The sequence below is a fragment of the Procambarus clarkii genome, chromosome 4 (assembly GCF_040958095.1).
Source record: "Procambarus clarkii isolate CNS0578487 chromosome 4, FALCON_Pclarkii_2.0, whole genome shotgun sequence".
Lineage (NCBI taxonomy): Eukaryota > Metazoa > Arthropoda > Malacostraca > Decapoda > Cambaridae > Procambarus > Procambarus clarkii.
Genome location: NC_091153.1, coordinates 7,771,880 through 7,784,044, shown reverse-complemented (window position 1 = coordinate 7,784,044; position 12,165 = coordinate 7,771,880). Strand labels below are relative to the sequence as shown.

The window sequence follows — 12,165 nt, the reverse complement described above, 5'->3', positions numbered from 1 at the left end:
AAGTTCCAGGAAGCCGGTCGGCCGAGCGGACAGCACACTGGACTTGTGATCCTTTGGTCCCGGGTTCGATCCCGGGCGCCGGCGAGAAACAATGGGCATAGTTTCTTTCACCCTATGCCCCTGTTACCTAGCAGTAAAATAGGTACCTGGGTGTTAGTCAGCTGACACGGGTTGCTTCCTGGGGGTGGAGACCTGGTCGAGGACCGTGCCGCGGGGACACTAAAGCCCCGAAATCATCTCAAGATAACCTCAAGATAACCTCCACTGTTATCTAGTAAGAATTACTGTGGACAGCAAGGAAGGGCTATCAAAGTGATCTCAATAATAAGAAAGGGTGTAAAATGTAGACAATACAGTCTTACAAATGAATTAGTGTATAATTAAGAACTAAATTATATACGCAACATAGCAAGTTATACACTACACACAGAAATCACAATAGCGTGATGCATCAAATGAACAAATCCACAAGGGCCGTGACGAGGATTTGAACCTACGTCCGAGAGCATCCCACGACCCTGCCTTAATCGACTGAACTACGACATGGTTAAAAGAATTGCAACTAGAAGTTAGCAAGTTATACACAGATTAAAAAAAAAACATTGACGAATAATGTGCCGGATATGGCGTGTTTATGACGTCACAGATCATTACCAACAGCAAAAGGTAAGAATTCTTCCTTCCTGGGAGTAAAATGCCCTCCCTCGTCCAAGAAGTGGCTAGGGTTAAACTCCTCAGGCTTCTCCCACAGCTGCGGGTCTTTGAGACAGCTCTCCAAACTAGTCACTATCACCGTGTCCTGCGGGATTAATAATGACATCATAGTGAGTATAATAACAATATAACCAATCATAATAATAACATTTTATATAGTGATCAATTTATTGAACAGTAAATCTGATAAATACATTGACAAAAATAACATTACTTTGTTTTATAATTGACCAGCAACAATTTAGAAAGGAACAGTTAGTCTTCACCGCCTCACTTTGGACGCTATCAACAGCAGACTCCCTCAAAAGGTTTTTACTACAATATAAATTGAGATATTAAATTTGTATGTGTGGCCAGAATATTGATCCTCTCGCTCAGTAGATTAGGTGGCGTTTCTCTAAGTTCTAATGCTTACATGGAGTCAAGATATTTTAACGTTAGATCACCAGATTCGGCAGATTCGGCAGATTCGGCAAGAATAAACATATCCATACGCAGGCGATTAGTCACAATAACGTGGCTAAAGTATGTTGACAATACCACACACTAGAAGGTGAAGGGACGACAACGTTTCGGTCCGTCCTGGACCATTCTCAAGTCGATTGACCATTCTCACAATCGACTTCAGAATGGTCCAGGACGGACCGAAACGTCGTCTTCCCTTCACCTTCTAGTATGTGGTCAGGTCAACATAAACATATCCACTTCCCTCTGATGTGGGTCTTCCAGAAAAAACGTATTTAAAGACATAAATATAAATATAATTTGATAGTTTATACTTGATACTTGATACTATTTGATACAAATAATATTATATTTGATACTAATAACCTGAATGGACACTCTTAGTTAATAACACTTGGTTATTTACGCTTACTAAACGTCAAATTCGTTAGTGTAAATGTGTAACGAAGCCACACTAACTGCTATAGTCCGAATTATCCAAAAGTATGTTGACCAGACCACACACTAGAAAGTGAAGGGACGACGACGTTTCGGTCCGTCCTGGACCATTCTCAAGTCGAGTGTGATAGGCTTTCTTCTGATAGTTCCGCCCTGATATGCGGGGGTCTTAGGGACTCACCTTTGGGATGCTGTATTCTCCGATCTGCGTGTCTTGGCTGGCACAGTGTGCCACTCCCAATGGTGCCAGTGCAACGATGCGATGAACCTCGTTGATGACCGCTTGCAGGTACGGCAACCTGTTAATGGGGTTTTAGATTCAGGTACTGGGAACAAAATGTTGCAAGTAGCACGGGCTATGGTGAGCCCGTAGTGGACTGACCTGGCACTGGAGTAGGGTAAGTAGCACGGGCTATGGTGAGCCCGTTGTGGACTTACCTGGCACAGGAGAGGGGCAAGTAGCAAGGGCTATGGTGGACCCGTAGTGGACTGACCTGGCACACGAGTAGGGTAAGTAGCACGGGCTATGGTGAGCCCGTTGTGGACTTACCTGGCACAGGAGCGGGGCAAGTAGCACGGGCTATGGTGAGCCCGTAGTGGACTTACCTGGCACAGGAGCGGGGCAAGTAGCACGGGCTATGGTGAGCCCGTAGTGGACTTACCTGGCACAGGAGCGGGGCAAGTAGCACGGGCTATGGTGAGCCCGTAGTGGACTTACCTGGCACAGGAGCGGGGCAAGTAGCACGGGCTATGGTGAGCCCGTAGTGGACCTACCTGGCACAGGAGCGGGGCAAGTAGCACGGGCTATGGTGAGCCCGTTGTGGACTTACCTGGCACAGGAGCGGGGCAAGTAGCACGGGCTATGGTGAGCCCGTAGTGGACTGACCTGGCACAGGAGCGGAGCTGTGACTGTGAATGTGGTAGGCTCTACCACATTCACAGTTATAGTTACAGCCCAGTTCTTGTGTCAGGTAAGTCCACTACGGGTTCACCATAGCCCGTGCTACTTGCAACTTTTGGTTCCCAGTAGCTGAATTATATGAGCAGGCTGCTGACCAAACCACACACACTAGAAGGTGAAGGGACAACGACGTTTCGGTCCGTCCTGGACCATTCTCAAGTCGATTGATAATATAGTATTATCAATCGACCGTTAGCGTTTAGATTAATGTACTATATTATCAATCAATTGACTTGATTTATCGACTTGAGAATGGTCCAGGACGGACCGAAACGTCGTCGTCCCTTCACCTTCTAGTGTGTGGTCTGGTCAACATACTTCAGCCACGTTATTGTGACTCATTATCTGCACATGAGCAGGTTATATGGGCAACAGGTGTGTGAGACACAAGACACATGGAACAGAAATACATGAAGGATACATAATGCAACATGTTGACAGACACTGACTACAATAGAAGGAAGTGATGAAGGGTTGAACTCAATGTGTCCATCACAGCGATGACTGAATGAAGTCAGTGTTCGCTATTGTGAACAACGATTACATGACGTCATTGTTCACCACACTGATGATTGGACGAAATCAGAGCGTCCTTCCCAACATAATAAATATACATCATATGATTTGACCAATCACTGAAGCTCCCAATCATTCGAACCCTCGAGTCTCAGCCTCAAAGCTGTCGCAGGCTAGCCAACCGTCTTTCCCCCGACCCACATTAGGTAACTCACTTGTCCTTGTCGAGCAGAGAAGGCAGAGTGCCTCTGGGCACGGCCGCGTCAATCTCCCTCTGTGTTCTAGCCTGAACGTCGGGGTATTTGGCCAAGTAGAGGACAGCCCAGTGGAGAGTGGCCCAAATGGTCTCGCTGCCAGAGAGAAACAGTTCTATTGTCACCACTGCCAGGTCCTTCCCTGAGAGAGGAATCGGAAACTCTTGGCCCAAATACATACGATTACAGACAAAATTGAATCTACAATGCTTATAAATTTAACAATTAGATGCGTTTAGAATACGAATTTTCTCATATATATGCATTAAATAAAAATATACAAAATGGAAGTGCATATGCTTCAATAATATCCTGAAGTAACTTACAGCTCATGTGGGAATCAGGGCTGTCAGCCTCCTTCTGCATCTCCATCAGATAGAGACCCATCAGGTCTCTGGGTTGGGATGGGTCGATCTTAGCCGCGTGGTCCTCTATGAATGGCTGTCATAGATAATAATAACAGTAACTGCTTAAAAAATAATTATCCCCAATTGCAATTAATTTACAATGGGTTGTATAGCGATGTTTTTAACTAGTTCAGTGCATATGTGTAATTACTATGTAATGGTTGTAGTCTCTCCACTCAGAATATAGGTGTTGGAGAGGTGACCAATCCACCGGTTAGCAGTTAACAGTTAAAGTTAATGATAGTTAACGGTTAAAGCATTAAACGACCGGTGGATCGTTCAATGCTTCGCCTGATTTGTATAATATTCTTTATTTCATGTTGGCCTTAAGATTTTATATTAATTTTTTTGCAGTTTTAGTGTGGTTTGAAGTGTTAGGTTAAAGATTTTTGCAATGTATTCGATTACCTTCACTAATTACTAATTTCTGCAACGAATACTAGGCCAATGAATTTATTCTTGTGTCTACCCAACCTGTCTTCGACTCAAGTCCATTCCATCCAGCGGTCGGGCCCACAGACGCATTCATAAATTTTTACATGCTGTTCATTCAAAACGGGAATTTTCTCATATATAAATTATTATAATATATTAGCATATTGTGCATATATAGGCATCGGTTAGGTTTGGTTAGGTGTTTAGGTTCTGTAGGGACTATTTCTCCCATTTACAAACTTACCATTATAAAATCAGTGATTTTTTCGACATTGTACAGCAACCTATTGGCTCCCAATTTCTCCATAAGGAAATTGGGAGCGACTGTGATCAACCAGGGTAGGGCGTTGAAGAGGGCGACTCGGCCTTGCAAGCTGCTTCTCATCTCACTCATCAGACGGGAGAAATTCTGGAGGCCGGCGTCCCACAGGTCGAAACGGGTCCCTGGAAGACGTAGTATATATATTGATGAGGGGCGTTGTTGTTATTAATACTTTTGTCGATATATTTGGATTACGGTTTTGCCTAATTGTGGGAAATTCAGTTGGGTCTTATGGTGGGGGATGTTGCTCATATTTACTGCCATTCAGAACATATGTTGAAGATGCTGTTCATATTTACTGCCACTCAGAACATATGCTGTTCATATTTACTGCCACTCAGAACATATGCTGTTCATATTTACTGCCACTCAGAACATATGCTGTTCATATTTACTGCCACTCACAACATATGCTGTTCATATTTACTGCCACTCAGAACATATGCTGAAGATGCTGTTCATATTTACTGCCACTCAGAACATACACTGAAGATGCTGTTCATATTTACTGCCACTCAGAACATACGTTGAAGATGCTGTTCATATTTACTGCCACTCAGAACATATGCTGCTGAAGATGCTGTTCATATTTACTGCCACTCAGAACATATGCTGAAGATGCTGTTCATATTTATTGCCACTCAGAACATATGCTGAAGATGCTGTTCATATTTACTGCCACTCAGAACATATGCTGAAGATGCTGTTCATATTTACTGCCACTCAGAACATACACTGAAGATGCTGTTCATATTTACTGCCACTCAGAACATATGCTGAAGATGCTGTTCATATTTACTGCCACTCAGAACATATGCTGAAGATGCTGTTCATATTTACTGCCACTCAGAACATATGCTGAAGATGCTGTTCATATTTACTGCCACTCAGAACATACACTGAAGATGCTGTTCATATTTACTGCCACTCAGAACATATGCTGAAGATGCTGTTCATATTTATTGCCACTCAGAACAGAGAATCATATTAAGACATGAGGTTTAAATTGTAGATTTTAAACACACATTTAACAAGGCTAGAATATATTACCTCAGATATAATACATGTTTTAACATGTATTAAATCTGAGGTAATACATCACACCAACGTGATGTATATATGTGGGAAAATCAATTTGAACACTAAGGGGACTCGATCCAGCGACCAAGTTACTCTCAGAGATCAGGTATTGTGTCTTTTTAACCATATTTCCTGTGTTTCTTCTTTCCTTTAAGGTTGACCAGTCCAGCAACGAGAAGGCCTGGTCGAGGACCGGGCCGCGGAGACGCTAAGCCCCGAAATCATCTCAAGGTAACCTCAAGATTAGGTAGAACTAATTCTCTTCATCTATTCTCATAACTTAACGCTCCAACTTCTGACACAAATCTTCTTCTTGCAAACTTCGGCACTTTTTCACTTTAATCTTTTATGTTTCACAAGATGCGGATGCCTGGCCGGTGCTGCATACAGGTTTAAGATCGTGTAGATTATCGTGAACAAAATCACGATTTGGATCCCTAAAAGATTTTCTAATAAAAGATAGAGTTTCGACCTCACAAACGTGGGGTCCACGGTTCGAGTCTTCAAGAGATTTAATGTAAGATTTTCTAATGTTTTCCAGCGTTGCATATGCCGACAATGCTAACAGGTTCGTGTGTTCCTCTGGTCTTAGAGATGGAATTGTATACACGTTTATATATCTTCCATTCCAATTCGTGTGGTTTTCTCTCCCTTATTGTGTACATGTACTCACCTAGTCGTGCTTGCATGGGGGGTTGAGCTCTGGCTCATTGGTACCGCCTCGGGGAACTCTGGGACAATGTCTGTGTCTCTGGGTGTACTCACCTAGTTGCACTCGCCTAGTTATGCTTGCAGGGTCGAGCATTTGCTCTTAGTTGCAGTAGTTAATATACTGACTCTTTTTCACTCATTTCTCGTATCCTATATCTAGAGCTAGGGAACAATAATCATAACAAATCAGATTTAACATAGCATTGAAAGGCTATGTAAGAGAAAATTCTGCTAGGGTACCAGATTTCCGAAAAGCTGATTTAGATGGTTTAATAGTTTTTTTTTGTGAAGGCTGACCTAAAAAATGAGAGGCGGGCTGTTCTTAGCCTCATGTGGAGGCTATGTGAGGCTAGAAGTCATGTCACCCACCCTGTGGGTGACATGACCTGGATTATGAGGTGGATGTAAAATATAACTCATATAGAAACTCATGTTCTTGGTAAAACAGGAACGGATTATACCATTTAAAAGAAAATAATAGATGGGATAAATACAAGCCATTAAAATGTATTAACACAAAATAGATCTCTAAACATTACATATAAATTCTATAAGTTTAGATTTAGGAAAGACCTGGGTATATACTGATTGGAAAACAGTTCCTGATTTATGGAACAAATTACTGGATATTATAATGGAATTATTGGGTTGCTTAGGTTAGAAATATATATTAATGAGTTTAGGATAAAGTAAATAGGAGCTACTTCATATATGTGGCTGCTTTAGCCACGTTCTACTAACAACTACCATCACCACTATCACCCACCTGCAGTAAATTTCCAGATAACATTGATGGTAGCCATCCTGCAGGAGAGAGGCAGAGGCTGGGGCGTTCTGACGTGTTCCTTCAAGTCCTCCACCAAGTAGGTCGCTTCTTGCTGTATGTCTGTCTCCAACGCCAAGTCTCGTAGCTGGTGGAGAAAAAGCTTGCGATTCCTCTTCCAATATTGTCCATTGGTGAAAATGAGTCCACCTGTCGTGAGAGAGAGAGAGAGAGCAAAGACTAATACAATTACATTCAATCCTTGTAAGTAAATCCTTGAAATGTACAAGTGGATGATTGGACATTACATGGGGTATATTAATAAGGTTATTAAATATATCAACTCAAAATAACACACGAAACAATGGATATAAATCCGACTCATTTAGATTTATGAAAGACCTGGATAAATACTGGTCTGGAAACAAGGTTGTTCACTTGTTGAACAAATTACCGATTAACATAATAGACGTGGGATAACTGAACAGTTTCAAGCGCAGGTTAGATATATATATATATATATATATATATATATATATATATATATATATATATATATATATATATATATATATATATATATATATATATATATATATATATATATATATGTGTGTATATCACGAAAATAAACACGTGATTAAGAATGTGACAATGTCAGACCACGGAGGAAAAATGAAACAGGAAATTTCCTTAAGTACTTTCGTATATTAAATACATCTTCAGAAGGTCACCTTCTGAAGATGTATTTAATATACGAAAGTACTTAAGGAAATTTCCTGTTTCATTTTTCCTCCGTGGTCTGACATTGTCATATATATATATATATATATATATATATATATATATATATATATATATATATATATATATATATATATATATATATATATTGTGTTCCTCACGTGTGCCCCAAAGAATGAGGTGATTTGATAAAATGCTATGCCCAAGATTACCATCCGAGTGCCGGCGGGGAAGTGGTTCATATAGCCTCGGCTATCACTTCCTTATGTCCGGTCGTGATGGTCAAGCGGATTAAGGCGTCCCTGTACATACCAGTTGTGGGAGTATGGGTTCGAGTCACTTCTGGGGTGTGAGTTTTCAGTTGTATATAGTCCTGGGGACCATTCAGGCTTGTTTGCATTTGTGTTCCTCACGTGTGCCCCAAAGAATGAGGTGATTTGATAAAATGCTATGCCCAAGATTACCATCCGAGTGCCGGCGGGGAAGTGGTTCATATAGCCTCGGCTATCACTTCCTTATGTCCGGTCGTGATGGTCAAGCGGATTAAGGCGTCCCTGTACATACCAGTTGTGGGAGTATGGGTTCGAGTCACTTCTGGGGTGTGAGTTTTCAGTTGTATATAGTCCTGGGGACCATTCAGGCTTGTTTGCATATATATATATATATATATATATATATATATATATATATATATACATATATATATATATATATATATATATATATATATATATATATATATATATATATATATATATACTATATATACTATATACGTGCAAACAAGCCTGAATGGTCCCCAGGACTATATACAACTGAAAACTCACACCCCAGAAGTGACTCGAACCCAAGTTCGAGTCACTTCTGGGGTGTGAGTTTTCAGTTATATACTATATACATATATATATACTATATACATATATATATATATACTATATACATATATATATATATATATATATATATATATATATATATATATATATATGTATATAGTATAAACTAACCATACATGTATCACTAATCAGGCATATATCACAGTCCAGTCCGTCCTCCTAAGGTCTGCCAAGGTCAAGAAAACGGTCAATTTAAAGTGGTCTCCCCCTAACCTACCAGAGGACCCAAAACAGAAAACGGGACAATGCGTCACTTTCGCCAGCCGCTTCCATTTTCTAGTACGACAATTTTTTGGCCTTAGGTAACGCATACGTGCGAAATGCGACGTTGTTTGTAAGAAGGCAGGTTCACAGTCCCCACTGTTTGCAAGAAAGTTGCTGGAAACTCACTGGTCGTAAGTCTACAGCAGTATCCACGAACACACAGTAAGTGTAAACCAAAAGCATGAATTTAATCCCTTGATGTATACTTCCCCGTCCTCAATATCCTCTTCACTATGCACTTTAGGGCACAGTTTACATTCAAGAAACCTTTCCTGATGCTCTAGTTTACCATAGAAACTAACCTTTCTCTAAAATGTATCAACCGTGTACTGTGCCTCTCGCATTACCACTACACTGTAAGCTAATTCGGTAACTGTACGGTAGCGCGACAGTCTCGGTACATACAGGTCGGCGTTCAATCCCCGACCGTCTACAAGTGGTTGGGCACCATTCCTTCCCCCTGTCCCATCCCAAATCCTTATCCTGACCCCTTCCAAGTGCTATATAGTCGTAATGGCTTGGCGCTCTCTCCTGATAGTTCCGTTCCCTTCATATCTCAAAAATGTCCCAAATTTTCCAGAGTTCCCGCCCTCCATATCTCATATGCAAGTTCAAATTTACCGCGACAAAAAAAAATTGGGTAGTAGAGGAGAGGAAATAGATCAGTCAGCCATCGTGTACCACCACTTTCTTTGGCTCGTCCCACACGGGCTCACGAACGACGAGCCACAGGAAGCATATCCGAATATGCTAGAATTATCTCACGAACGTCAACACTCTCCAACATCCCAGACATTCAAACGTGTTCTTTTACAACTAGCTTCCTACGTTGTATGTCAGCCGTCTAAGTTAACTAGTTCACTGACGTTCGTACCGCTGAGCCGACTGATATGAGCGCTGACGGGCGTAATAGGTCTTTATTATTTGCGTAATAGGTCTTTATTGCTTACGAAATAGGTCTTTATTGCTTGCAAAATTGGTCTTTATTACTTGCGTAATACGTAACTTACCGGTCTTAGTGCCACCGCTGAACACATCGTAGGTAAATAGGTCAGGGCGGTCGACGAACTCGGGCCGGGTGAGGACGGTCTTGACCAAGTCGTTATTACACAAGAACACGAAGATGCGACACCCTATACGCCAGCTTGGGATTAAAACAACGGTATTAAAACGTAAAAAAAACTATATTTATTATATTAAATCCCTGAACTAATAATCCTAAAAATCTAATAATAATAATATATTTGTTCACAGCAATCACACTGAAAAATATCCTTGTATAACTAATCTAAAATGAAATTTAAACATTAGGCGAAATATATTTTCTTTTTTATGGAATGCAAATTTCCGTGAGCTTCTAAGCTGTATTGGTCAAAAGTTGCCATTTGCTAAAGTATCTTATAAAGAAAATTTTACAAGTATATCTAAGATAATGCAAGTGTATTTAAGCAATTGGTTGCTTGAGGGACAACTTACTCTAGGAAGCAGCATGTTTCTAACTTTAATGAAAAGGTTAGAAACATCTCATATTCTAAGTTCTGCTTCTGATGCTCAAAAAACAGCCAAAACTTTGAATATTCATCATACATTTGATGCATTCATTTGGTATCATACATACATAATGTCACTGAATATTATATATATATATATTAATATATTTTGGAAGAAATATGATAAATTTCTTTTGTCTTACCTGATAATGTCTCCGTAGATGGCGCGGAGTTTATTGACTTGATCAGACAAGCGCTCACTGGAGGAAGGGAGGCAGCCAATCACAGGCCATCCCCACACACCTACCAACACACAACTGATTAGGGCATCCGCTCTCACACATCTGACGAAGGCAAGCATCCTTACACACCACTGATTGTACCAGTTACAGCCCCGCTCCTGTGCCAGGTAAGTCCTCTATGGGCTCACCATAGCCCGTGCTACTTGGAACTTTTTTTATAAAGTTCCAAGTAGCTGAATATAAAACAACACTTGATTAGGATACCCTTTCCCCCTCTCTACTCAGATTAGGACCCCTCTCTCTCTCTCACCTTATTAAACAAGCTCCCTTCATTTATTTTACATAAATATGCACATATGCACGCTGATTAATATGTTTTGTGTGTGTGTGGGGGACGAGCGGAGCTTGTGTAGACGATACAACTACACAACCATTCTAATTCGGGTATATATATATATATATATATATATATATATATATATATATATATATATATATATATATATATATATATATATATACATATATATATATATATATATATATATATATATATATATATATATATATATATATATATATATATATATATATATGACAGACTGATGGATGCCTACTACTACTTGTAATAAGCCAGGTATGAATATTACAAAGGACTCACCTGGCGGCAGTTTCGAGGGCTTCCTGGTGGTCAAGAAAAGGCAACCGGTCAAGAGGAGAATCCCCAGCAGTAACTCCATCAACATTCTGATGCAGTCTGTCGAGTCGTAGCTAATTCTAATCTCACAGCTCGCGCTGGCTATCTGCGCTCTATATTTCCCCTCTTCAGCGCCAGTTGCCAAGGTGCTGTGCCCACTCAATCTCACATCAACATTATCTCCAAACAATCCGCTGCGTTATAGTGCGGGAGCTGTATACGTGAGTTAATGACGATTCTTCACCATTTGAGAATATTGGTGTATTGTAAATATGTGTGTATAGATGAAGAGGATATAACCTATAAAGGATGTGAATGTTGCGTGCTGAACCTTGGCAACCCACACTGCTGACGAGCCGGTGGCCTTGGTGCCTTATCATCAATATATACAGGATATAAGCATACATCAAATATATAAAATATATAAACATTAATATAAACATACAAGAGTGTATGTTTTTAGTTGTTGGTAGAAAGAATAATAATACTTTGAATTATTATGTAAAGTATAATGATAAAGAGACTGACATTGGTGATGAAGTTAGCAGTTAAACATATAATTATTTTACATTTTAATCATATTAAAATAGTTAATTTATAGGACATTTCCCCCCATCCAGTGCAGACAAAAAATATATATATATAAAAAGCTACAAATGTCAGAGTGAGAACAAAAATCTGATTCTGTCATTGACATTAGTTTCAAACACAGATGTAACATTTTACGCATTCCATGCGGCCAAAATTGCAGTAGGGTAATTAATAT

At 40.0% G+C, this 12,165-nt stretch overlaps 1 protein-coding gene across 1 annotated transcript in view; it reads right to left on the bottom strand.

Annotated features, from left to right (window-relative positions):
• Positions 1-11,483, bottom strand: part of LOC123751553 (cytochrome P450 2L1) — a 14,134-nt gene extending 2,651 nt beyond the window's left edge. Inside the window, exons 1-9 of the mRNA XM_045733648.2 lie at positions 11,364-11,483; positions 10,664-10,763; positions 9,981-10,114; positions 7,070-7,276; positions 4,435-4,634; positions 3,675-3,789; positions 3,310-3,490; positions 1,799-1,916; positions 655-799 (exon numbers count right to left, since the gene is read on the bottom strand). Of these exons, the coding sequence (XP_045589604.1) occupies positions 655-799; positions 1,799-1,916; positions 3,310-3,490; positions 3,675-3,789; positions 4,435-4,634; positions 7,070-7,276; positions 9,981-10,114; positions 10,664-10,763; positions 11,364-11,448 (1,285 nt within the window). The 5' untranslated portion in view covers positions 11,449-11,483. The remainder of the gene's footprint in view (positions 1-654; positions 800-1,798; positions 1,917-3,309; positions 3,491-3,674; positions 3,790-4,434; positions 4,635-7,069; positions 7,277-9,980; positions 10,115-10,663; positions 10,764-11,363) is intronic.
• Positions 11,484-12,165: the final 682 nt, after the last annotated feature.